Below are 24,766 nucleotides of genomic sequence, written 5' to 3'. Positions count from 1 at the left end.
TTTGGGATGTGTATACGAAAATTAAGATATAGCCACGACAACATTACAAGAGGTTCTTAAATATACTCAGGCACAAGTATTGGATTTCACAAACCCTGCGTTCTCAATATCCCAAAAGAACAAAAAAAAAGGTTCTTGTTTGTGTATATTTAATCTCTTCCTCTCATATTTGTGTATTCGTTTTTTGCATATGTTTTATTCTCTTTGTTTTGCGAATTTGTGAGGGTGGGCTCAGCTACATGCCGGCTTTGCTAGTCTGGGATTCGATCATAGCATCTTTGGGAAACTTTTTTTTATTGGGTATTCGGAGACATGGGCTTTGCCTAAGGTGTTCAGTTTTTTTTTTCTCTCTCTCTTTCTCTCCTCCACATTCTCTCTTTTGCAGATTTGGTTACAACGACTGATTCTGATGATATTTTTTTGTCACGGGGCTAGTTAACGTGTATGTTTTTCTTGTAAACTAACGATCAGCCTTACCAAAAAAAAAAAACATAAGCTTCTTAATTCCCTTCGTTATACCACATCCAGCTTTGCAAAGCATTTCTTGGCTATAATCTTATTTCTTAAGGTCTTGCCAGAAGAAATAAGACAATCTCGAGCTTAGGAACTTCATGAATACCCGTATTTCCGTCCAATTAGTTCCGTTGAATCGTTGTCATCTAGATTATGACGTTGGATTGAGAAAGCCCTTTAAAAAAAAAACCGCATCGACGTAGGGACAGAAATAGAAACCCTGAAGCCGTTGGACCTCTCGGTGGCGTTCCGACGAGAACACACGACCCGCCTGCCCTGTTGGGAGTCAGCACTAATGTGGCTAACATCACCATCCCCTATTCAGGAACACCTAAAGTTCCAAATTGCGGCAGTGCCGACCCTTGTTCGAAACTAGAGTACTAGGATATGTTACCTGTATCGCTAATTTTGCCAGAAGGGCAGAAAAGAAGGTTTGCCCTGTGGGTTAGCTGAACTGGCTGGGCTGAACATAAGTGGAACCATTGCATTGTTCATGCTCGTGCACTGCATACAGCACGCGCGCTGGAGTGATACGGCCATGTATAAAATGGCACCGTAAGCTGTTTGGCAAAATTTTTTAGAAGTATTTGTACCCGAAGACTTTCGAATTCTCACGCAATCTCGACGATTGATTCCTGGAAGTATCGACATTGATTGTCAAAGGACTTCTACAAACCGCGGTCAAGCCATAGCCCTATCGGCACTCCTTGCACCCCTATTATTCTGTGCAACCTCAAAACGACAATCCTTCAAAATGTCACACCCAACACATTCCTACTCGCCGTTAGACCCTTCAACCCCTTATAATAGAGATACCTCAATAGCAGAGCCTCAATACCCTCCTTCCACTCCACCACCACTCTACTCTGGCCATGGATATAACTCAAACCCGGACTCACCTTCCAAAGGTGGCTACCGTCCCGAGAGCATGATATATTCAAAACAGGAATCCACTTCACCATACCTTTCCACAGAAGCATCCTCAACGGCGGCCCTCCTCCCACAATCCGAAAACGAACAAGCCCGCGAAAAGGATACAATCCCGAGATCTAGTTACGAGAGCTACAATGACATCGACACTTCATACCCTCCAGCAGGCAATAGTGACGTCCGCTCCCGTTCTCTTTCCCCTTCACTCAAGGGTCACCATTACAAAGGAAAACGATATCTAGGCATCATCCGTTGTCTATTCGCCTGTTTCAACATGTTCATCTCCACCGCCTCATTTATATTAATTGCAATAGTAATCTGGGGGATATATTCCCAAAATAAGGAGAAAACACGATTGGCGATATCGGACCCTACTAAACCACCAAAGGATATTATACGCGCTTTCCCGAAGGATATAGAACCTCTACCGAACAATCTTATAATCGCCGCAAGCGTCTTCACCATGGTTGCCAGCATCGTAGCAGCATTAGCTCCATGCTGGCGATCGAACAAAAAATTCCACAAGAAAAGATTCGCAAAATCAGAAATCTTTGAAATAATCTTAAACGTCATTATTGTCGCTACCGGCGCTGCAGCCGCTTACTTCGCCTTGACTACAAAATCAGATACAGCGCATAGTCTGTGGGGCTACACCTGCGAAATTGCTAAAAACACCTCAACGGAACCACAACGTCTGGTTTTTACAGATATAAATTTCAGAAATGCTTGTAGCAACTACAACGCTGCAGTTTATACACTTATGGGGTTTACGGGTATCGCAGCGCTAATGTTGGGGACTTTCTTGGTCAATTTTTGCCTGAAAAAGAAGAAAGGAGAGTACAGACGTGACGATTCGGAAGCATACACGGGTGTATGCGAATGTTGTGGCGCATGTGCAGGTCCTTTGGTCGATTGCCTGGTAATCTGTCAATGCTTCCTTGCCTGTTTTCAATTGTGTGAACTTTGTAAATAAACCGGCGTTTTGTAGGCTACGAGGGTGGTGATCAAAATAGAGTTCAATGTTTTATAGATAGGGACATGTCGACACATCATCAATCTCAACCAACAGTAATTATTCAATTTTTATTTACTACTTATATCAGATCCTCGTGCTCCGTTTTGAGTGTTGGAAGAAACGAAACGATTGAAAATATAGTACACGTGAAAGAGTTGAAGCAGAAGATAAAACCGAAAAGAATAAACCCCGGAGTCCTTAATAAAAACGAATGTGGACTATGATGTAATTAAAAGACCAATACCGAAGAGAACGAAGACAGCCAATGGAAAAGAAGGATAGAACGAAGGCAGAACGTTTTTTAAAACCCGAATACACATGATAACAACAATTTACATCTGGAGCTATCTCAGGAGAAGAAAAAAAGCCCTTTGAATTTGTTCACGATGTCTTCTTCATAGTGGTGGTGGGTGCGTAATCCTAGCTGAGAACACACCTTTTGGGGAATCGAGCATAGAAAAGCCTCTACCCACAGGCTCTTAAATTCTGTGTTTTTCGCTCTCTGCAATTTTGTGTTAGTATACAAACTCTGGAACGGTTGGAATTAGACAAATTCTACTTACCCAGCCTTGAATAAAGCATGTACAATGCCATCTGGTTACATTCCTGAGTACCAGTGATTGTGACTAGCCTCTCATTACTGTTGTCTTGGGGTTCGTTGATCTTGATAACACTTCCGCTAAGTTGCCTGATCTCGTTAATCTTCGCACCACCTTTTCCGATGATAGCGCCAACCATGTCATTGGGAATATAGATTTGCTGGGTCAAGGGTGCTCCAGGAATCATGGCCGCCATATTGCCGTGGCCTTGTGCGGCGGGACCGGTATGGGCACCATGGTGAGGAACGGTGGGTTGGTGAGGTCCAGCACCGCTGTATGCGGGTTGTGCTGAAGGGTCAGCATAGTGAATGGGCGCGGCTGGTTGTTGCACAGGTGGTTGACCGTGCAAGTAGGGGATTCCGTAAGGATTTGCTGGAGTTCGCTGCGCCTGGTTGTTATGACGTCGGTAATTATCGGGGTGACCATAATTACCAAAGGCAGGTTGGGGTGTGTATGGCACAACCTGCATTCCGCCAGGGACGGCTCCGGCAGGTCCTCCAGATCGCGAAGCGTAAGCAGATGCAGCAGGGCCACCAAATCTTTCCGTCAGCTGCTCGACTAAGGTCGTGGCAACGTAGTATGTCGCAATGTGAACGGCATCTGCAACACCAACAACCATTAATGATCTCTCAGTGGAAAGCGGAAGACAGGAATCCGAAGCATTGAGTCGAGCCCCAGAAGCATCTTGAATTTCCCTGATGCGCATTCCACCTTTCCCAATGATGGAACCAATAAGAATATGCGGAATCAATAGACGAAGAGGGAAAGTCTTCGAGTTCTGGGTGGAAGCCGAGCTGAGAGGTTCGCTGTTGATGGTTCGTATGATTAACCCGAAAGCCTGTATGTTCGATATATCAGTATATTACTACGGACGTTGGTTTCTCTAGGATTCTAACCTTTGCAACAGCGTCAACACCACCGCTGACTGTTAGTATCCTTTCTACTGCTCCTCTGGTGTATTCGGAAACAGTGCACTTCGCTTCAGATAATCTCCTGATCTGTGTTACGTTCTCACCACCCTTACCAATCACGGTAGCAGCCTCAGCACTAGTGATCAAAGCCCTCACGTGGATCCAGTTCGATTCATCTACGGGCTGAATGCTAGAGGTTAGAGCCTGTGGGGCATCGGGGACTTTGGTGTCTCCATCGGCTTCCGACTTGGCTTCTGCGATGAACTCGTTTGGTTCACCCTTGACCGGGCCACCTTTGTCTAAAGCCGGACGTTTTGCATCTGGTTCGTTAGGCGCAGTCGGCGACGATGGATCCTCGAGAGGTCGCTTTGTGGTCGTTGTAGTTGTGATTGTAGTTGGTTCAGGGGCAGAAGCTGTCAAAGTGACGCTTGACTGCGACGATTCCGGCTTTACATCGGCGGAACTCATTTTGTTGGATTGTAGATTGAAACCCGCGAAATGTTTGAAGCGTCTGGTCGCTATCTTTCAGTCTTTCTCACACTTCACGTGATACTACTTCTGAAGTCTTGAAGCCAAAACCTGTACTGTAAATTCTTTTTGATCAAAAAGATTGCAAGAACTAATCGCTTGCGTGTTTATATTGAATTGCTCTACTCGATATACACCTTTGACGGGCAATGGGTGCTGGAGAAAGAGTGGTGAAAGGTGGTGTTGGTAGATAGGTGAGTGGATGGGAGTTGAAGGTGTCGGAGGAACGGACGACGAGGTAAACCGGGGAGGAAGGGTGAGAGGTGGCTAGCGTGCAGGAGAAGGCTCGTGAGATATCTCCGAATGCAAGCAAGAGAGATACGTGAGGAAACGGGTGAAGATGGTAGTGATCGGAAGTGATGGTGAGGATGATGAATGCAAGCAAGGACAACAGTTCTTTTGGATTTCAACGGAACGAGGGAGCCCTAAGACGTATTAGGGGCGAACTGCAGGTTTGTAATGAAGTGATGAGTGGATATGATGGTGAATATGGTGATGGTGATGGTGATGGTGATGGTGATGAGGATGTGGATGAGGATGTGGATGCAGCAGAGGGATGAATAATACGAGGAAGAAAGGTGGAGATGGAGAGTTGATAATTTTATATGGGGTGACGCGACAGCAAGCCCAAATAACCTGCGACGGACACAGCCTCTAAAAGAGCAGGCAGGTCACGACGAGAACCTCCGATGAGACAAGCCGAGACAAGAACACTCCGAAGAGGGCAACTGCTAGCGGACGATGTTGACGATGCCGCTGTTCTAATGCCGTTTCTTTCGACGGACGATGGTTGGTATGGGTGCAGGTTGGTGATGGTGTGGATGTTGGTGGATGGTGGATTGATACAGATTGATTGATAGATGTGGAGAATTTAAGGAGAGGGAAAAAAAAGAATTTTTAAATTTGGTTCTGCGGGCAGCAAGAGACAGAAACCACAGTTAAGATTGACGACGACAAACACAAACCAACTACCGTATACTTAATATGCCAGGAGTGCATCTACTAGATTTCAATTTAACGGCATAGAAGATATCTACAAAAGTAAGTCGAAGCCTTTTAAACTCGATAATAGATATCTAATTCTTGGTCACTGACGAGCTGACGGTGTTCTACGTTATTATGCATGCAGGCTTCGACGGCAAGTGCCTAGCCGGTAGATATACTATACCGCCCGACCACCAGTTATACTGTCCCCTGCCTCTGAGAGCTTCATACCATTGGACAAGGAAAAGAGAAATCCTGCTTTAGGAATATCGACCCCCAGAGTATGTCTCGCCTGGCATCGTTTGCTGTCGCAGCCGATATTCCTGGAACATCTCAGGCAGCTCTCCACCTTTCGACCATGTTCAGCAGGTAATGCACAGTTCCGGATTCATTGAAACCACCGCTGCTGCGAGAGGCCGTATCCTCCCGGTTGTACGACGACAAATCAAGCATATCCGGATCTCGGAGTTCTTGGTCAGAAATGTCTTCCGTACATTTACGTCGGGTCAGGCGAGATATCCTCGAGGATTAAATTTGCGAGCGATAAAATCGCTGAAATCTGATAAGTATCCACAATACGGTCGTGGGTTCCACAAAAATAAATGCGATCATACTGCCCATAAGTCAAATTTCGCTGGTGGAGGGGCTTCTAACCATGGGTCAGACGGCCTGTTTAGCTGGGGTTCACGGCTTGAAGACCCTCCTCGTTTCGACTATTCTAGGCCGTCGAATGTGTCGCAGGAGGTTCGAACCCAGCGTGGAGATGGGATATTTAGGATTCTTGGTACTGCAAAAACCAAGATAGACGACGAAAACGGGTCACCGTGGTTGTTCGGTCCGCAAAATGAAATACTTTGGAAATATTCGTCCAGCACCAAGCAAGAGGTTTTAGTCGGGTTTCCTCCTCGGGTACCTTACTCAACGGCCAGATCGCCTTCAGAACCCTGGTTACCAGCTCCACGAGATCGTCTTAGCGAACTCATTGAACACGACAATCTACCACCGGCAAGAACCTTACGGCCCTCGGTTCGGCGAGCGGCACTTGTTGACCTACAAGTCCAAAAAATTCTCCGCGATGTCTTACATCCGTCAATAATTTTTGATTCGCAACCGGAGTTAGAACCTAGCAAACCTAACCTTGACACCAATTCATTGCCGGAGGGAAATATTGGACAGTCATCGCGCGGTAGCCTTGGGTTGATACCATATTCCCTTAAACAGCTTGCTCTTGTTATCACCCAGACGAATCCCGATTTGCAACATGCGGAGATAATCATCAGCACCAACCAGCCCTCGCAATCTGATGAGCACGCGGATGTGAGGGCGGAAACGCTCGCGGGCTCTGAAAAGGACGGGCTCCGAATTCCAACAACGGCTCTCAATATGACGTCGGCTGTTTCGGCCCCTCGCACCACGGAACCGATCCAATTCGAAGATGTTGAAGTACCAGTGTCGACGAACATAGCGCAAACCCCAGAAGAGCCATATTCAGCCACAGCAGAGGTCGACGCCCTGGCGGATGTTTCAGAGGATGAGTCAGTTGAATATACGGAACAGCCCCCGGCCGCAGAGCTAAGCCCCGCCTTGACAATCGAAGATTCTCCGGTCGTTAACATATCCTTCGATTTCCTTGAAACAATACACTGGGAAGGGGTGAGGCTCCCATTCCAGCCACCAAAGATATTACTTCCAAAGGAACAAAGATTGGACGTCTCGAGCGTACCCAAATTAGAGGATATCCAATATGAGTTGCTTAAACTAGCAGCGGACAAGTCAACATCTTTGGAAAGCCGCATACTCATTTATTCTCAGATCGATACGATATATGGGATCGAAAATCTTCCTGACCCTAAATCATTTTTCGATGCCTTTTTACCAGGGCTCAGTTCTAGGAGCGGCACTATCAGTCAAGATGTGATGACTTGGATTTCCGCACACAAAAGTATCTCAAGACTGCAAGGAAAGAGATTGTTGCCAGATGGATTTCTAGAGAACCAGGGAATCGTGAAACTCCCCAACAAGGCTAAAAGGGCATACAGCGCGATTATTGATGATCCGTTTAGAAACCCTGATATCTCAATCCATAGATCCTGGGCCTTGGCGAAGGCTCATATACAAAGAGCAGAGAAGACCTCGACTCCAAACCACCATTTCTTACCCTTCACGACTGTTAGAATATTTCTTGAGAAAATCATAAAACTCTTGCATAGTGGAGCCTGGAATAGCGTCAAAGGCCAAGCAGTAATGTCAGGTCTGGAAATCCTTAAATACTGCTTTGAAGTTCAACAGCGCTATCCTTTTCTTCTCTTCTTGGAGCTGGCCCGGTTTTTGATGGCTTGGAAAAGACATTGGACTACGCGGGAATTTCTCGATGATATTGGCAAGGGTGGACAGAATGTGGCAGATGACAGTAGCAGTGTAGCGGAACCATCGAGCCCAGACAATTCCTCGCTTCCGGATATCCCAGGACTAGATGAGTTCTTTCGAGTTCTCCCCCGGGAGTACATCGATCGATTAGTGTGTACCCTGATGCTCCACGCCATTGTTCATTCAAGCGAGCCACTTTCGGAAGCCCACTATCTCAGGAAGATAATGCCTTTTTCTCGGAAGTACCCGATGGCAGATCTCATGAAAACCATGTATAGAGATGGAGGCTATTTACCTTTTTTGAAAGATCCCAGTCTTTATGATAAGCGGATTGCCTTAGAAGGGCCCTTTTCAACAGCTAGGTTTCTTCAAGGACGCCAAGATATTGACATTATCTCCTTTCACCTGAGAACTTGGCCAGCACTTCATGGAGTTCGATATATCGATGATAAAGAACTTTTCGATCGAGTCCAAGAAGCTATGGAAGATATCGTCAGCCGTGTCCAGGCACGGATCCTCAAAGATTCAATGGACAGTCGCCCTCGCGCCCCGGGCCTTCCTTTCGCCCAAGCCATCTTGTCTCTCTTCTATCTTAATCTTCCGACGGAGGGAATAATTGTCGGCATCTTTCTCGCCCTCGCCCATTCCAAGAAAACCCATGAACTGAAGTCTTGTCTCAACATTTTAAGTCACTTCGAAGGAAAATACAACGGTCAAGTTAAGTTCAAAATTCCAAAACAATGTACTTCCATCGCATTAAAATGTTTTCGCGAACACCACCTCCCCTGGGCTCTGGACCTCCTCATGAACTACCACAACCGACATAATAAAACCTTCGCAAATGTTATCCTTGAAGCCGCGGATAAATACCCAAAGCAGGCTGCCATTGTATTCGAACATTTTCTTAAACCTCTGCACGTCACGTCGCTCTGGAACCCCCAAATCAGTTTTCGAAAGCCCGCCGGTTGGCCCTCGAAGTGGTTTCTGAGGGAGCTGGCTCTCAAATATGCACTCTCTAACCACCATTACCCCACTACAGCAACAAGAAGAATCATACATCTCCGCTATCTCTACCGAAGATACGGGTATGGTGTTAGCATGCACATCACGAGAGCGTTAGTTGCAACCGCCATGATCCGAACTGCCACGCATAGATTATGGGCGGGGCGCGATTTAAAAGCCACCGAGGATTTGTTCAAGCATGAAAGGCTCAAATACGCCATCTCAGTGTTTATGAAAGATGCGGACCAAAGTCCGACGTACCTAGCAGGATTGACAAATGAACAGGCTGCAGCAAAGAAAAGAGGATTCGTCGAGAAGTGCATTAAAGAAGTTTGGGAAGAAATTTTCAAGTGGAAGAAGTACCAATTTGCTCTTGCAACAGAAAAGAGGAACCGGACTAAAGGTATTATATAGTATTACCAACTTAGTTTCTTTCTTTTTTTTGTGCTTTTTTCTTAAGACCTTCTCAAATTTCTGGGTCCGGACTCATCGAGTATAAACCGCACCAGCTGTCAAAGCTAGCATGTATGAACAATTTATTAGAATAAATACAAAAGAAAACAGAATAAATTCACTCCTCTTAGACAGGCCTCCAAACCCACTATACATGAATGAAGCTTATATCTCCTCCTCCTCATACAAATAAACATACATACATACAGATATATAATTGTAACATAGGCTCGGGTTTTCTTCTAAGCACCACATTATTGTAACCAAAAAAAATAGAATGAAGTAAAGTACTAGAGCAAATGGTGATTAAGTGCAAGTACTGTCGCGACATACAGAAATAAGACAAGTAGCTAAAAATTATAGATAAAAAGCATCTATACGAGCGATGTATACCCGCCCGCGTTCGAAGGTAACCTCTGACGCTTTTGTAGAATAGGGAGCAGATTCAGCCAATCAAGCAAATTCGCCACACTTCAACTTCCAAGTGTTCTGAAGATACATGTCATCGATCCGGGCAGGAGGGTCTTTATAAAGCGCGACACCCATAGTTGGATCATTATGTGGCCAAGAATATGCCTTAAGATAGCTGGAAAGAATTGCAATGCTAGGGTATGAGGTAGCCCATTCCAAGCGACCAGCCCATCTAGATTGATCGAGTCTCATTGCCTCTCTAACCGTATGGTACCTTTTAGTACCAGCAAGTTCCCACAGCTTTGGTATGATCATATCCCAGATACGCTGGTATAGTTCCGTTTTCTCAATTACTCGCGAGTCAGTTCCGTAATTGCATACCTCAACGTATTCCAACCCATTAAACGCACCATTCGTCTGACAAGAAGCCCAGACGGGACGACAACCGGGCGGTACCTCGAGTTTACCCTCTTGAACCTGTGGTTCGACAATCTGTGAAAAAAATGCAGCAAAGCCGAGGAAGCCCTCGGTATAACTGCCATCCCATCCGAATACTGATAGAATTGTTTCCTTGTGAATCAAGGGAACAGGATGTCGTTTTGACAATCCGGAGTGGGTTGCGTTGTATGGACCGTCGACGATTTCTACGTCGAGCACATCTATGTCATCGGCGTTCCCTGGCACCTTGCCCGTTGGGTCACGTCCGGTGGAGTTGTAATACTAGATTTAGAGAAGAATAAGTAAGCAGATTATAAACAAAGACCTATGAACGATATAATAAAAAAGGATTTCGAAAAAAGGTCCAAGATGAATTCCCCCAAGACCGATGCTCTAGATGTCTTGGTGCTGATTAAGTGAAGATACGCACATACGAGCATACAGCTAGGGGCATCAGGTCGGCTGATATGATAAGGGTTTTGCAAATTTGATATTCAAATGTATACTCACATGCATAGCAGGATTCATGAACGGTTGATGTCGGGTTCTCAGACGCATTTTTTGCTAATGTTCGATATTTTGATTAGCACTAGCTACTTTATATATTTAATTCGTTCAAGATTATTTTTAGAAAATCGAAAAAAGCTTACCCTATGTGACATTGCCTCAGCGGGCATAGACAAGTGCAAAACGCAAAGGACGAGAACTGCTAGTATTTTTGAGAAGGCCATCGCGAGATGCCGTAGGTGTCTCTAGATACTCTAGAGCTCCACCAGCTATTACTTGGCTATATCGGCAACTTGAAATTGTGGGGTTATTCGTGCACCCCTCCACAAAGGCGAATCTGAAAGACTAGAAGTATCTCTTTAGAGCCAGTGAATATTCGAATATACTTAGTACTTCCCGGGGGGTATTTTGGAATTAATTTGCAATTGGGCTGAACTTGAGGAGAAAGCAACGAAAGCAGAAGATCTGGCCTGGAAGGGGTGGGCGTATGTGGATTCTTATTGCCATTAGATCGCAAAATTGCTAAGACTACGGTCCGGAGGCAAAGCAGCCAGAAGTGACAGGTATCAACTGTAATGTTACCCAAAATCACAACTCCAACGGCATAACAGCTCTTCAAATCGCCGTTCGAGTTTCAATGCTCGAAGATGAAACCAGACGTTGGATTTTGTGCGTTGGTAATTGGCTGGGCCACCAATGGCATTGCGAACCAACATCTGGAACGTTACATGCACTGTGATATAATAAGCCATTGACCCTTCTGGTTAATTACTAAGTTGCGATTTAAACGCATGAAATTCAAGAGAACCAAATCCTTTTCATTTCCATTATCCTAAATTTTAAACTTAAACATGGCGAAATCATATCAATAAGAAATAGACAGCACAAAATCAAAGTAGTCATAAGGTTCATTCTGACATCCCCGTGTATTTCTATTCCGCTTTTCAGGTTAGACTGCAGCCACTGGCTACCTCGATCGAGGAGGTTATTTGGCGGGGTTGGGCATTTAGTCCACGCTCACAATCCTGCCACACATTGCCGCATCCAACCCTAATCCAACGTCACCTACTCCACCGCCCTGCCGCCCACTGTCAGTGACCAACAGAATAGTTCCTTCCTCAATCCACTCGACTGTGGCAGTGAAACTAAAGGAGTACCTAACCGCGCCAGCATCAACTGTTCCGGTGAGTTCATGGCCTTCTTCCTCTTCCTCATCAAACCCGAATAGCCCTCCTGAATCCTCCGCAGACTTATCATGCAATCCGCCACCACCTTCGCCAGCAACAAGCACTCTGTCCAAAACTCGAGCACAGGTTCTCACACTCCCAAAATACACGATTGCGTTAGCGCCAATGCTTAATGGAACTCCACCACGCTCCTCTGAAATCTCGAACTCAGCGCTGAAACCCGTAGAAATCTTCGGTTGCGGTCCACTTCCTGTTTCGGCACCGCATGGCAACAGGACCATACCTTTCCGTAGCCTACGATCCCCTGAAAGACCAACATGCAAAGTCTGTGGCACATCAAGAGTATTTGCAAACGAAACCGATTTCTGGAGGGAGCCCCTATGCGGTACTGTCGGTTGTGGGGCGTGAATCTTTGGCCCAGGTGGGCTGAGCCGCTCACTTGACATCAAACGAGCGATTGCGGGATGAGATGGTGCATCTGGAGCTGGAACTTCACTCCACTGGCACAATCCAATGGTTCCAACTTCACCAGCCACTAATGAAGCAACAGGGAGGCGGCACTTGCGAATGCTAACCACTTTCACTGTCTTCCATTCACCGATCTCTTCTGGGGCCAAATGATCATGACTGTGCTTTCCAGGAGACATGTTCGGTGACCGACTGAGATACTTGCCATGATCTGCAAAGCTCGAGGCTGGGGTTGTTGGTCGAGAGTAGGAAAGAGATGGGAACGGCCCAAGCAACAGTTTGTCTCCCATCTTGATTTGTCCGTACTTGACATGCCCACCGAGGACGGTTTCGACCAGGGCTGAAACAGTCTCAAATACGTCCTCAACGTGGAATAGAGGCTTCGAAGGCCCTGGAGCTTCTGCAAGGTCTTCGTCATCTCCAATAACTAGCTCTGTAGGAGGGGGTATTGGTAGATGTCCGATCAGTGCCTGCAATGTGTCAATTCCTTTGCCAGTCACGGAACTAACAAGCAGAATTGGAACAACGGAGCCATCAAGAACGGCATCCTTGTTCAAGGAAATGAACTTGATCATCTCTACACCGCCGCCTTGAACGACTTTTGGCTCTTTTCCTGCTGCCCTAATCATCTCAAAAGCCAACTTGCATAGTTTTCGCAACCCTGCATTACTGGCAAGGTCCAACTTTGTTATCAACAGGAAGAATCGGAGTTTGAGTTTCAAGCAAAGCATGATGTACTCAAACGCGGGCCCAGTAGCAGTGTCTGGGAGCTCAATGTCGCTAGCCATGACAATAGCAGTGTAATGAGGCGCCCACCCAACGAGACCCCGTATTGCTGTGCGCCGGTACTTAAATAAGCCAGCAGAGTCGAGTAGAAACACGGTTCTAGCAAAATTTTCTTGGCCCTCTTTGAGGTCTGCTGTGCTCGACCCCACGGTGGCATGTATATCCATCCAGCTGCCAACGTTACCAGAGTGGTAATTTACCATCTCACCACTTGCTGTAAATCCAAGTAATTCACTCGCTATGCTAGAGGTGTTGCCGGTTGCGACTTCGTGTCGATGCTTCAGAAGTGAAAGTCTAGACTTGCCACGCCCATTGTCCAGGGTACTAGAGGTCAGTGTCCCTAGCAGCGAAGACTTGCCCACGTTTGTTGGCCCGGTCAAAGTGATTCGCAACTGTGGGATGTTATTCGCGTGACGGGCGTCTGCCGCAGGGTCACTTCCGATTGCTGGAACTGATGTGAATTGTCCTGGCCGTACTAGGGCCTCCGCAGCGAATAAGGGTATCACCTCCCCATCCTCCGTCATCGTATTGGCGACATTGACCTTTCGAACCACTTCAACCACGCATCCCAATGCATCGGCCATCTTCCTTAGAGTGTCCAAACTTGTCTCTAGCTCCTCTTCAATAAGACCTAGTAGTCTCCCATTATCTGCTACCCCGATTTCGTATAGACATCCTTGACTGTCTTGTAGCAAGGTGGCATAGTACGCTTTATCTACCGCTCGGGTTCCGGATTGATACTCCGTCTCCTTCCCGTCTTCATTTTCGAACACGGAAACTGGTGGAGCGATTAACCCGGCAGTATTATGGGAGGGACAACTCTGCTGGAGTCTCCATAAGAGCTGTGTTGTCAAGTGTTGAAGTCGCAACGGGTTCGGGTTGAGGAGTGACAGCTTATACTCCGTCGACCCTTCCTGAGGCTCACTGGCGAGAGATTGTATTCCATCTCCTTCCCTCTTGTTCGGGTGCACCTTGCTCGGACCGGGAAGCAGCAGCGTTGGAGTTGCGACTCGAGTATTGGCGGCCGAGTTCGGTGGAACCGGGGTTGAGATAGCCGAATTCCATGGGGAAGACGGTGGAGAAGGTGAGTGATTGAATGTGAACAAGCTGGACATGTTTCTGCTAGGAGTAGGAATAGGTTAGTAGAAGCTCTAGAAGCTCTGCTAAACCAAGACTTAGTCCGGACCTTAGCTAACTTAATTCCTAAGCGTATTTACTATGTGTATATATGTATCTATAAGGACGTCACAGAAGCCGGTCGGGCCTGCAGGACAAGAACCCCTTCAAGGGCTTGAAAGATTGATATCGTATGTCGCGACTAAGCGTGATGAAGACTCGAAAGAGAGAAGATTCACACCCTTTTTCGTAAAGAGTTCCAATTCGTTTGCTGAAGGTGTACTTTGAACAATGCTACTAATCGCCGTGTCATCTTGACGGTATTGTGTGGAGAGTAGATACTCGTTCACTTGACGATGTCAAGCAGAGTGTCTGTTGTCGCTATATATTGAATAGAACGGGAAGTCCTCGAAGGATCCTAAAAGGCGAGCATTGTGGCTAGCCTGTTATATAATCTCGTGGTTTAGATGTGGTGTGTTTATGTCGAGGCCATGTTGAGGTTACTAGCGATGGTGATGGTGATGGTGATGATATCAGATATTCTTGGTGTAGCTAGAGATCTCGAGACTAAGTAGTTAAGTATGACAGTACATTAGGGGCTCGCGAGTGCGACCTGGTGGCTTTACATAGTTACGGGCTTGGGCATCAGCTGCTGGACGGGTATGACTAACAACACGGTCAACACCAAAACCTGACAACTTCGAGTCAGCCTGACCCTCCAAATGAGCAATTTCAAAAACATGCCTACATTCAGAAAAACCTGTATCAAAGAAATTTATTGACTTCGAATTTGCATTCTCCTTGGTCCAATATAGAAAATTAATATGTCATATCCTTGCTTGATTTTTATATTTCGCCACCTAAATGTATTTGAACGGATTTTGGAAGATAGATTTTGCAATTTTTGAAGTAGTAATGTATTATGATATCGATATAACACTATGGGGCCATGGGGGAAATAGGATTCAGAAAGCTTCTAAATTTATAAAACATAAAATTAAACTTCCCCACGAATGTATTGATGCGTATCATGATATAAGCCCATACATAAAGGATGGGACCGCTTTTTAGTTTTCAAAAATTCATAGGCATGCGACCAGACTATCCGAAATACACAGACAGGTCCTCAGCTGCGGCTCAGATCGGGCCGCCAGATGGCCTATAGCTACCTATGATTCGACTCGGGTATAATTATCAGTTAACTACATGTGCAAGTCAAGACATTCTGACTCAAAATTTCTCGCCAAACTCCGGTAAGAAACGCCTTAGATCGTCTTCCTCTTCTCTTTCCGCTCTTGAATAGCCGTCCATTTTATGGGGACTCTCTCGTACGATAAATCCCAATAATACGGCACAGAATCCTGAAAATCCACCTCCCGGTTACCAGCCGCGGACTTTCTGCACGACCGATCCATATTCATATTAGTCGCCCCAATGAGTTGAATGATCTCCATGCCTATAGTAGCATATATTGTAACCCGTTGGTGTCCTGGATAGTAAGTAAAGTGTGACGGGTGAAGCATTTGCGCTATGTAGAAGATGAGATGCCATGCTTCAGTTTTGAACATCGACCTTGCATCTTTTCCACCAGAAATTATGAAAGCTAGTAAATTGAGAATTTAAAACGAGAATCGCGGATATTTTAGGTCATTTACTTTTCATTCTCTATGAATAATATATAATTTCGGCGGGAGTAGATGTGTACCTTTAGCGTCCTCGAGCTGTTCGTCGAATTTTGACTTTGGGCCCCAGAGTTCAGAGTCTTCTAGGAACTCGATTACCCGCTTTTCGACATAGAGATAGGCGTCTACAGTAAGAATTTTTTAGAATCTATTAGTATATGTACTTGAATTCATATTTCTGACTTCCCCCCCGGGTTCCATCGTTGACGCGCAAATCTTGACTCATGATCAATTTAAAGGTTTGCTGCATTGTAACCCAAAGTTGATATGCATATAGTTGCAAATATACAATACAAATATATGCTATTAATTTGGTAAAACAATATTTATATAATCTTGAGATAGAGTATTCGAAAATATTAATAGCCACGAACCTCGAAATTGATTTAAGATATCTGGACAAAGGTATCCCTCCCGGTTTAGGTCTAAGGCATCCTCCAGATTTTGTATATTCGCTTTATCTCTCGTTGTTTGTGGCTTTTTGTAGATATAAACCTTTTCTTCGGATACTATTTCTGCTTCCCTTGTCTCTTCTACAAGAATATAATCTAGTGGACTGCTGAGGGGTATTCTTGTATCGGCTTGTAAACCAACTGCGGCATCGACATCGTTTACCATATCTGATTCTAGAGATTTCCGTCTTGCAATTGGATTTGGACAATGTTAAGTAATTAGAGTATATTTGACATAACTCGAGTTGATATTTCCTTCCGATCATTAAATACGGGGAAGGCCTCCCTTTGCCTTCAATATAAACTACAAAAATGAGCCGTCGCCGCGCCTACGTATGTGCACAGGATTCTAGGAATTTCTGGGCTGACATAATATTGCGCCTTAGGGCCGGGACATGTATTGATGTCTGTAAGCCCTAATCCCAGCCGTTTATAGTTGACAATCCCATCATGTATAGTAATATAGTAATATACATTAGCCCTGGTCGTATATCAGCCTCCGTAAGGCTGTAGTAAGCAGCTGCACGCATAAGTACATCCTGGATGCCACGACCCACCCCTCAAATTCAGTCAAATGCAATTCATACCCCTCATTATATTACTCTAATATTTATTATCGCTGTATAAAGTACCTAGGTAATTAGGTAGGTAGGTATATAAATGTACCAAGCAGGTATAAGAAACCGATACCACAAAATTTAAAAAGAAATTAAAGAGAAGTTCCTTCGTTGGAATCCTGTAAGAGGTAAGATAAGTGTCACCCGACAACCCTAAACTCGGTCCTTTAATTATAATTAACCACTTCCAGATACAGCCGCAACCTCACTACCCGTATACGTATTTGAAACCGTATTATTCGCATTGCTTTCGATGATTTCATTCACACGATCTTGAATGAACATCTGAACTTGCTCCTCAGTCATATCAAAGATCTCATCCATCTCACCCTCATTAATCTGTTTCCTCAGTTTTGAAGATTTAGCCCTTGCAGATCTCGGACCGTTATGTCCTCCGTCGATGAGCTTTTTTGCGACCCCTCTTGCTACCATTTCAACCCTGAGGTTTCTTCTCCAAGAATTGACCTTCTTTTCGTATCCCTCTCTTTTGCCGAACCTTTCTAGTGCTTCTTCGAGTACCTGCTCTCTGGTAATCCCTTCCTCGGGTGACTCGGCACGATCTTCTTGGACACCCTCTCCATCCTTCCCACCGTCTGTCACATCATCATTCTCTGCCTCTTTCTGACCTCCTTCAAGAACCTTGCCAACTAGTATAACGTCTACCCCCAAAAAATCAAACCAACCTTTCAACATATCTCTCTTCCCAATTTTACTTCTATCGCTGGCATTTGCAAACTTCTTCTTTGTAAAGCTTCTCTCTTCAAAGAACCGACTCTCAGTCAGAAACTCATAAACCTCCTTGACACTCCCAAACCTTTTTTCATATTTACCAACATCCAATCCGAAAAACTCAAGTGTCTCGTTAACACTCTTCGTCAATTCGACCTTCGCTAACTCTCTGTTGTGATCTTCGATTTCTCTGATCCGAAGATTAAGACACTTCTCGTCCGCTACTAGCCCTTTCGTTCGAGCCATGATGCCGAGGATGGACCATAGATCTCCGTAGGCATGTTTGAATGAGACCCACCACATATTCTCGGGTGATGGGCAGACATGAACGTCAATTTGCGCGTATGTTTTCCCATCCTCCCTTTCTTCTCCCTCCTCCAATTCACCAGAATTCTCCTCTAGTTCCAAAGGTACCGCGAAAGATGTTGTAGCACCAGCGATAGCAGTCATATACTCCGCTCCAAATGCAACTTTCACATCCTCCATGGTCGTTAGTTTCGATTTCTTCGAAAGGATCGGTTCGGCGACGAGATAGTCTAGATCCCCATATGACGTCTTCCCGGGTGCCTCCGGAGGGGTGACCACATATCCGTAGAGACCTTTTAGGATATCGTGGTATTTTGTCTTGAGTCTGTGATAAGCCTCTGGACTCATTCGAGGGGTTAAAACTCCTTGGTTGGAGAACGCGGATCCACCCATCTTTAGTGGGGTTGAATGGAAAAGTCTTTTGTGTCGACAATTTGCAATTGGAGGTCCCTTCGGGGTCGGAGATAGAGCTACTAGGTACCTATTTCCTGAATGGCGTCGTCAGATTTGTGGGATTGAAGAAGTGTGAATAGATTTAAAATAAGTTATACCAATACGCTGCTGAGGATGAAATCTATAGCGAAAATATAAGGCTGTGGTAGAATACGAGAGGAAGTTTATATGTTTCATGGCAGTTAGAATTTATATTGATGCCATGGCCTTACGCTTGCTATGCCTCAAAGATTGATCAGTCTAGATCTGCGTAGAATTATGGTTCAGAGATACGAAGCACAAAGTGTTCCTGATATGCATATATGAGTCAAAACTTCAGGCACCTTTAGCTTACAATTTTTTCTTTTGCTTCAGCCAGCCTTGCAAGGTGCAGGCTATCGAATGAAATACATTTTCACACCGACAGATTTTCTCCAGGCACAAATGAAGCTTATAGTGGTAATATATTATTGAAGTCACAAATAATGCCGGTAATGGGTATATCAATGCGTCAACGAAACAGAGGCTTCGCAATGCAGAACTGCGGATCGAAGCAAAAGGAACCCCGCGGATTAAGGTAAAAAAAAAAAAGAGAACCAAGGAGAGAACCGGCAATACTGAACCCTCCCAGCCAAAAGACGACTACACACAGAGAAACACCATATCGCTCATATGCATGCTACAAATAGATGTCACAAAAAAAAAAAAGGTACCGCGCCAAATGCTTCGATTCAAATCCAAGTTTCCTAGAGAGTCGTTTCATTTCGACCCACCTTTCCTCCTACCCCCTAAACTCTGGCTCCCTCCGCCAGCTAGGACAACAAATCCCTCTTCTTCACTGCCACTATTACTCCTTGCCACACTGATGCTGTTCTTCTCTTTTGCAAAGCGGCCTCGTCCTGTTCTACCGAATCCGAAGCCCATTCCGGTCTCCATATCTCTAACTCCGTATACCCGTCTATTACCTTGAACGATTCCCAAATTTGTCAGAACCATCAAGAACGGGCGGGCAAGCAGATATGCAAGTCCGACGCAAAATCCAACGAGCACAACAGCATAAAGAAAAATAAATCTAGTTCCATGTGCCGTTTCATGAGGTGCAGTGTGCTCTTCCACATTAATTTCCGTAGAAGAAAGCGGTAGGTGTTCGTGATCATCTCCTTCAGTAAACGCTTCCTCTGAGAGATCTGGATATAGGTGTTTCGTGTTTCCAATGGAAATGCAGAGACTTTGTTGCTTGTTGGGTTGCGGCTTCTTGGCGAGCGGGTTGACGGATTTCGGGGCAGGGTGGAAAACAGGAATGACGAAAGTGCAGAGGAGGTCGATGAGATCACGCTTGGGCGAATTGCTGGGTTCTATGATGGCAAACACAAGGTTTTTATCTTTATACCAAATTAGTTAGTACTAAGCGGGCGGTAGGGAGGGAGTATATCGTGGATATGAAATATCAAGGGCCCGGTCAGACAGCAGTTGGATATCAATTTATGCTTCCACATGACTTTGTATTCAGAACAAGTTTGTGTGAAATTGTGCTTCATCATAAAGGGCATCTTGGTGAAAATAATGACAAGTGTGGAAAGGGTACTTTACCTTCGGCGTGGATCTTAGTGGCAGCCTCCTTTGTAACCTGAAAAAGCTTCATCCTCCTCGCCTTCATCTCACTCGTCTGTGGAACAACGCTTCGGAATGTTGTTTTTGGCGCATCAGGGTCTGCATTCTCCCAATCCCGACCGACAACAATGATGTGGGCGTCCGGCCTTGCAGACTCTCTAAGACGTCCCAAGAAAACCATCAGTTCTCTCTTAAACTTCTCGGCATCCACAGGCTCCTCGAGTCTCAAGAAGTCCCTCTCACCAACATCCACGATTAGCATCTGTGGGCCAACCTGCTTCAGCCATGGGTCTTCCTTAAAGAATTGCAACTCCTTTTGTAGCATATCTTGGAACTGCTTCGAAAGCTTTCCCAACTCCTCGGCTCTAACCTGCGTCGGTATAGGATTTTCGTTGAAATACTGATCCTTCAATCCAGGCAAGGGATCTCTAGGGTCACACTTCGACAAAAAACAAGATCCGGCATCAGCGTGTGCGTGTCTGATCCCCAATATCTCGGCTGCCCTGAATTGTGTCGAGTTAACAACTGACACGCCATTCTTTACAACCTGTCTCACGGCATGTGCGCCTCCATCGTCTCCGACCCCTCCTCCAGAATTATCGTGGTCGTATCCTAGCAACCCGCCATAAACCTCCGCGTCAACACCCTCTCCGATAAATTCAACGTATACTCGATCATCCTGTCCATCTGTCCAAAGCTGTCCTTGTCGTACCAGCGTATTCGCGACCAAAAATCCTTCAAAAGAAAATGGATGATCCGCGATACTAATGATTCTGACAGTATGGGGGTCCAGGGTACTCTGCTTCCCCTTCTTCTGGTTTTTCCCTTTGCCAGGAATGGTGATCGGGACGAAGATGACTTCCCGGTCCCTGTCTAATGAATCAAAGGTTGGGAGAGTGTAGAGCAGGTCTTCAGATCCGTCGACAGAGACATAGAAGCTGTAATCGTCTATTTTCCCTTGCGGCTTTGGACGTAGCTTGAGAATACAAGTGTCACCGTAGACTAGGACTGTAAGGTATGTACCCGGCCATCTCGAGGCAGTATATGTATCACGTCTTCGACGCCATCTCCCGGTGAACTAAAGACAAATAACTATATTAGCGATACCCAGCAATTGACCATTCGTACATTGAACCCTTACGCTAAATAGCCCTGCATGAGTCTTGGGTGTTATCAAAAGCTCTTGATAAGGGATATATTTCGGATCGAACCTATTATCGTTGGTGTTAGCTACTTGCACTAGGTAGCTCTAGCCTTAGAGGTAGGAAACTTACACTGTTGACCTATATCCGTCCGTGTCCGATTGTGCCTCAACAGGCGTATCATAAAAACACAGAAGTGATATTAATACCACCAGGAGTTGAAATGCCAGCGACGTGAATATTCGTCTCGCCATGGCGGTGTTGTCGAGACGTCAAAACGTCCTCCGTGCACAAGGGTTTGCTCTGTCCTTTCCTGATCCCCCGTTCGGGATCCTCCGTCTCGGAACGTGGTGTTTGTGTGGCTGATGAATTTCTGAAAAAAAAAAAAAAAAAAAAAACGTGTCGCTGGCGTTTAAACAACCCAATTGCAATTGGGCTTCTGTCCAAAAATCTCTCAACGGTCGGATGGGGCCTAAAGTTTCTTCGGGAATCTTTCAACGGTGGCAGTAGGAGTTCGTGAAGTAAATGGTGATTGGTATGATAAACAATGGCTGGATGTCGGATCAGCTACTTAGGTCGAGGGGAAAATGAGGGATCGGAGGTTGAAAGGGCGTCGGATGTGACACAAGATCCAGAACAACATAGGCCCAAAAGATAGCTGACCATATTCTCCGGGGAGAGCAGGTGATATTCGAGATACACCGACGTTGAGGTTGAAGTGGCAGGAAAGGGGAACCTAATTGGGCAGGAATAGTGTCCAAAGATGCATCGCCTTGGCTGGTGAGAATGCGCGCTGTCGCCGAATACGGCAACGGCCAAGGAAAGTCGCCGCTCAACACCAATAATGCAACAGATGCGAGAAAATGGATGTGCTGCAATTAATTACATTCTAGGAGAACAATAGTACGGTGCTCGTAAGATAATGGTAATGATGACTACTTGATGTCTTTTATTTGTTTCTTCTATCTAAGAATAGGTACTTATATATACTGGCATAGGGAAGAAAGTACTCTTACTGAACAAGTGCTCTGCACTGTCCGTACCAGGTGGAATCAGAATCCGTAACTTGAGGACTTCCACAGCGGTTTGCTAGGGAAACCTTCGGTGTGACAATAAATTATAGTATTTCTTTCATCATTTTCCACCTGAGCCCAAGTATCCTCGAGCAGAAATTATAATGAATAGGAAAAGAGCAGGGCACGCATCTAGGGATCTCGAATATAGCGGGATTGGTGACTTACCATTAAAGCTAAGATAGCTCCGGGGCCAGAGTCCTGACCGCAAGACAAAGCCAACGTGCGAGCAAATAGGTTGTACGAAGATCCTCAAATCGAGACTAAATGACGTCCGAAATTTAGTTATATTCAACGCCTTTGGAAGTTTGATACTGTTACCAACCTTCTCCTGCGGGGAAACGAGGTAACGTCACCCAGGTTTGGTTGATTTTTTTCTGGTTTTTCCAAAGTTTTCCAGATGTTTTTCGTTTTTTCGCAAAAGTTTCAAAATTATTCGCTAAAGGACTACGCTAAAGGGACAAGGAAAGAAAGAAAAAGGACTTTGAGCACGAAGCCGCACTAGTAGGAATGCTCCCAAAGTTAGGCGTAATGATGTTAGCAGCAGACCTAATAACGTGGAACCCATAGGTGGCTAGTTACTTACAAATCAACTCCAATCCGGAGTTATAAATGGCTCGGTAGAGCCATTATACCTCTATCCATAATTGGAAGAGCCCAAGTAACTGATATTACTTGTTTAGGTAAAAGTCGGTCTAACAGAGTAATCTGTCGTTAAATTCCGCATGCTGAGGCGAGGGTCTCTCTTGTACAACTAAGTTATAGAAGGGAGCCTCAGGTATGATGTAGAAGTTAAATTGGCCAACCACCCAGTTGCATGGGAGTGGCAAGGTACTAGTCTGTCTCAGCTGCCACCTCTGGAGTGTCCAGTAGTGGCATATGCTGGTAATTGAACATAGTATAAGGGTTCTCTACAAAGTCCCATGTAATCACAGGGGTCTAAGTATAGCCTCGAACTTGAAGGACCGAGGGGAAGTCTATGATGCGGTTCCAAGTAAGCCCAGAATGTCTCTCAACGATATAGTTTCTAAGATCTTGATGATGCGTGCCCTGAATTTTTAATGTGTAAAAAAAAAAAAAAAAGGGGGAGGGGGTTTCTCTCTCAAAACCTGGCAGATGGAGAGCGAGGCCACCGGGGGTGAGGGAGCAAGCTAGGAGAGGATACTAAGCCTTGTAGAAAGATGCAAGTTGTGGAGTAAATAAGTGTTGGACAGTGCTAGGTAACCATAATGGAATGGAAGCAGTCTCAGGAACAATTCCATGTTAGCTGTAAAGGAGTGATATCAAGAGGGAAAACAGGCAATTATAACAAACTGCTAAGAAGAAATTAGTAAGAACAATGGTGTCATGCAACCTTGTACAAGGAGCAGTCTCATGTCTGCCATGCTAAGGTGCTTGTGTTGTTTAGCATAGAAGCTGACCGTAACTAAAGTCGGCAGGAGGAAGATTATTGAGGTTTGTAGATTGAGGCTTGTACAGACGGAGCTAGAAGGCATTTGAAGAGAGGGGGGTACCTTGTTCAGAATTGAAGCGTTGGAATAAACAGCACAGTTGAGGAGTCTGGCGACGAGACAAAATAAACAGTAGGTTGGAATAGACAAGAAGTCAGGGTAAGACAAATGAGAAGCAGAAGCAGAAGATAAAGAGGGGGGGGGAGGGGGGAAACAAACAAGACGAACGTAAAAGTTGAATACCGCTCAGAGCTGCTAAAGGATACGGATAATCCGTTTTTTGAAGTCATGTGTGTGTCCTTCAAATTAATTTCTCATCACAGCGGTATCGAGCCTCCTGTAAACCCAAATTATGATTCGATAAGCAAGGGAATTGGCAAACCTAGAGCAGCTGGGTATCAATGCCCGGGCTATAATTGATATCCTACTTATCGTTTTGTTGTATCCCTGAGAGCTGATCAGATAATGAAGTCTACAGTATGCATAGGTAGTAGGTATGTTATATTGTAAAAGGTAGGAAGGTATAAGGTGGGGGAGGAAGATGGAAAGAGGAAGAAAGCAGGAAGAGAGAGCTTAGTTAAATAATGGAGGTTAGGGAAACTTTTGACTCTGCTCATTAAATTTCCTAAACGGGAACAATTACAGTATTGATGATGATGCTGTGAGCGTTGACTATAGACGTCTGTTGCTGAGCACTGAGATTCCTCAATAGCATTGTGTTTGTGTTGTATGATGTCGAAAATGTGTTGTTCTGCGGTATTCTGTCAATGTGTTGCCATGTTTGGAGCAAACGCCAATAGTGCCAAGCACAAACCCCATGTCCCAGCCAGGCACACACGGGCCATGCTATCAATGCGACCATCAAAACCTCGAAAAATTTCTGGTGTCTGCGAACAAAGCCCGCGAGCTAAAACCTATATGCGCCTGCCCACCTGCATCTCCAACATCATTTACTCTCATCACAATCACCATCATCGCTGTCATCACCTATCCCTTATTCTTATTCCCATTCCCTATTCTTGGCGGCATTATCTATTCTATTCATTTACCGTCCTT

At 45.3% G+C, this 24,766-nt stretch overlaps 8 protein-coding genes across 8 annotated transcripts; 2 read left to right on the top strand and 6 right to left on the bottom strand.

The window, feature by feature from the left end:
- Positions 1-1,267: 1,267 nt before the first annotated feature.
- Positions 1,268-2,416, top strand: AOL_s00083g78 (uncharacterized protein; the record flags this gene model as incomplete). The annotated part of the gene is made up of 1 exon (XM_011125257.1): positions 1,268-2,416. One exon carries the CDS (start codon positions 1,268-1,270, stop codon positions 2,414-2,416), a length of 1,149 nt encoding a protein of 382 aa, XP_011123559.1.
- Positions 2,417-2,937: 521 nt separating this feature from the next.
- On the bottom strand, positions 2,938-4,436 carry AOL_s00083g77 (uncharacterized protein; the record flags this gene model as incomplete). The annotated part of the gene is made up of 3 exons (XM_011125256.1): positions 2,938-2,960; positions 3,022-3,895; positions 3,954-4,436. 3 exons carry the CDS (start codon positions 4,434-4,436, stop codon positions 2,938-2,940), a joined length of 1,380 nt encoding a protein of 459 aa, XP_011123558.1.
- A 1,416-nt stretch (positions 4,437-5,852) lies between these two features.
- Positions 5,853-9,263, top strand: AOL_s00083g76 (uncharacterized protein; the record flags this gene model as incomplete). The annotated part of the gene is made up of 1 exon (XM_011125255.1): positions 5,853-9,263. The coding sequence occupies one exon, from the start codon at positions 5,853-5,855 to the stop codon at positions 9,261-9,263; it is 3,411 nt and encodes a 1,136-aa protein (XP_011123557.1).
- Positions 9,264-9,755: 492 nt separating this feature from the next.
- Positions 9,756-10,882, bottom strand: AOL_s00083g75 (uncharacterized protein; the record flags this gene model as incomplete). The annotated part of the gene is made up of 3 exons (XM_011125254.1): positions 9,756-10,433; positions 10,662-10,715; positions 10,802-10,882. 3 exons carry the CDS (start codon positions 10,880-10,882, stop codon positions 9,756-9,758), a joined length of 813 nt encoding a protein of 270 aa, XP_011123556.1.
- Positions 10,883-11,664: 782 nt separating this feature from the next.
- AOL_s00083g74 (uncharacterized protein) lies at positions 11,665-14,214 on the bottom strand (the record flags this gene model as incomplete). Its single annotated transcript, XM_011125253.1, has 1 exon — positions 11,665-14,214. The coding sequence occupies one exon, from the start codon at positions 14,212-14,214 to the stop codon at positions 11,665-11,667; it is 2,550 nt and encodes an 849-aa protein (XP_011123555.1).
- Positions 14,215-15,480: 1,266 nt separating this feature from the next.
- AOL_s00083g73 (uncharacterized protein) lies at positions 15,481-16,515 on the bottom strand (the record flags this gene model as incomplete). The annotated part of the gene is made up of 3 exons (XM_011125252.1): positions 15,481-15,818; positions 15,921-16,022; positions 16,272-16,515. 3 exons carry the CDS (start codon positions 16,513-16,515, stop codon positions 15,481-15,483), a joined length of 684 nt encoding a protein of 227 aa, XP_011123554.1.
- A 628-nt stretch (positions 16,516-17,143) lies between these two features.
- Positions 17,144-18,394, bottom strand: AOL_s00083g72 (uncharacterized protein; the record flags this gene model as incomplete). The annotated part of the gene is made up of 1 exon (XM_011125251.1): positions 17,144-18,394. The coding sequence occupies one exon, from the start codon at positions 18,392-18,394 to the stop codon at positions 17,144-17,146; it is 1,251 nt and encodes a 416-aa protein (XP_011123553.1).
- A 798-nt stretch (positions 18,395-19,192) lies between these two features.
- On the bottom strand, positions 19,193-21,440 carry AOL_s00083g71 (uncharacterized protein; the record flags this gene model as incomplete). Its single annotated transcript, XM_011125250.1, has 4 exons — positions 19,193-19,815; positions 20,024-21,122; positions 21,186-21,255; positions 21,319-21,440. The coding sequence occupies 4 exons, from the start codon at positions 21,438-21,440 to the stop codon at positions 19,193-19,195; spliced, it is 1,914 nt and encodes a 637-aa protein (XP_011123552.1).
- Positions 21,441-24,766: the final 3,326 nt, after the last annotated feature.

The sequence above is a fragment of the Orbilia oligospora genome (assembly GCF_000225545.1).
Source record: "Orbilia oligospora ATCC 24927 unplaced genomic scaffold scaffold00083, whole genome shotgun sequence".
Lineage (NCBI taxonomy): Eukaryota > Fungi > Ascomycota > Orbiliomycetes > Orbiliales > Orbiliaceae > Orbilia > Orbilia oligospora.
This window is presented reverse-complemented; position numbering and strand designations above follow the sequence as displayed.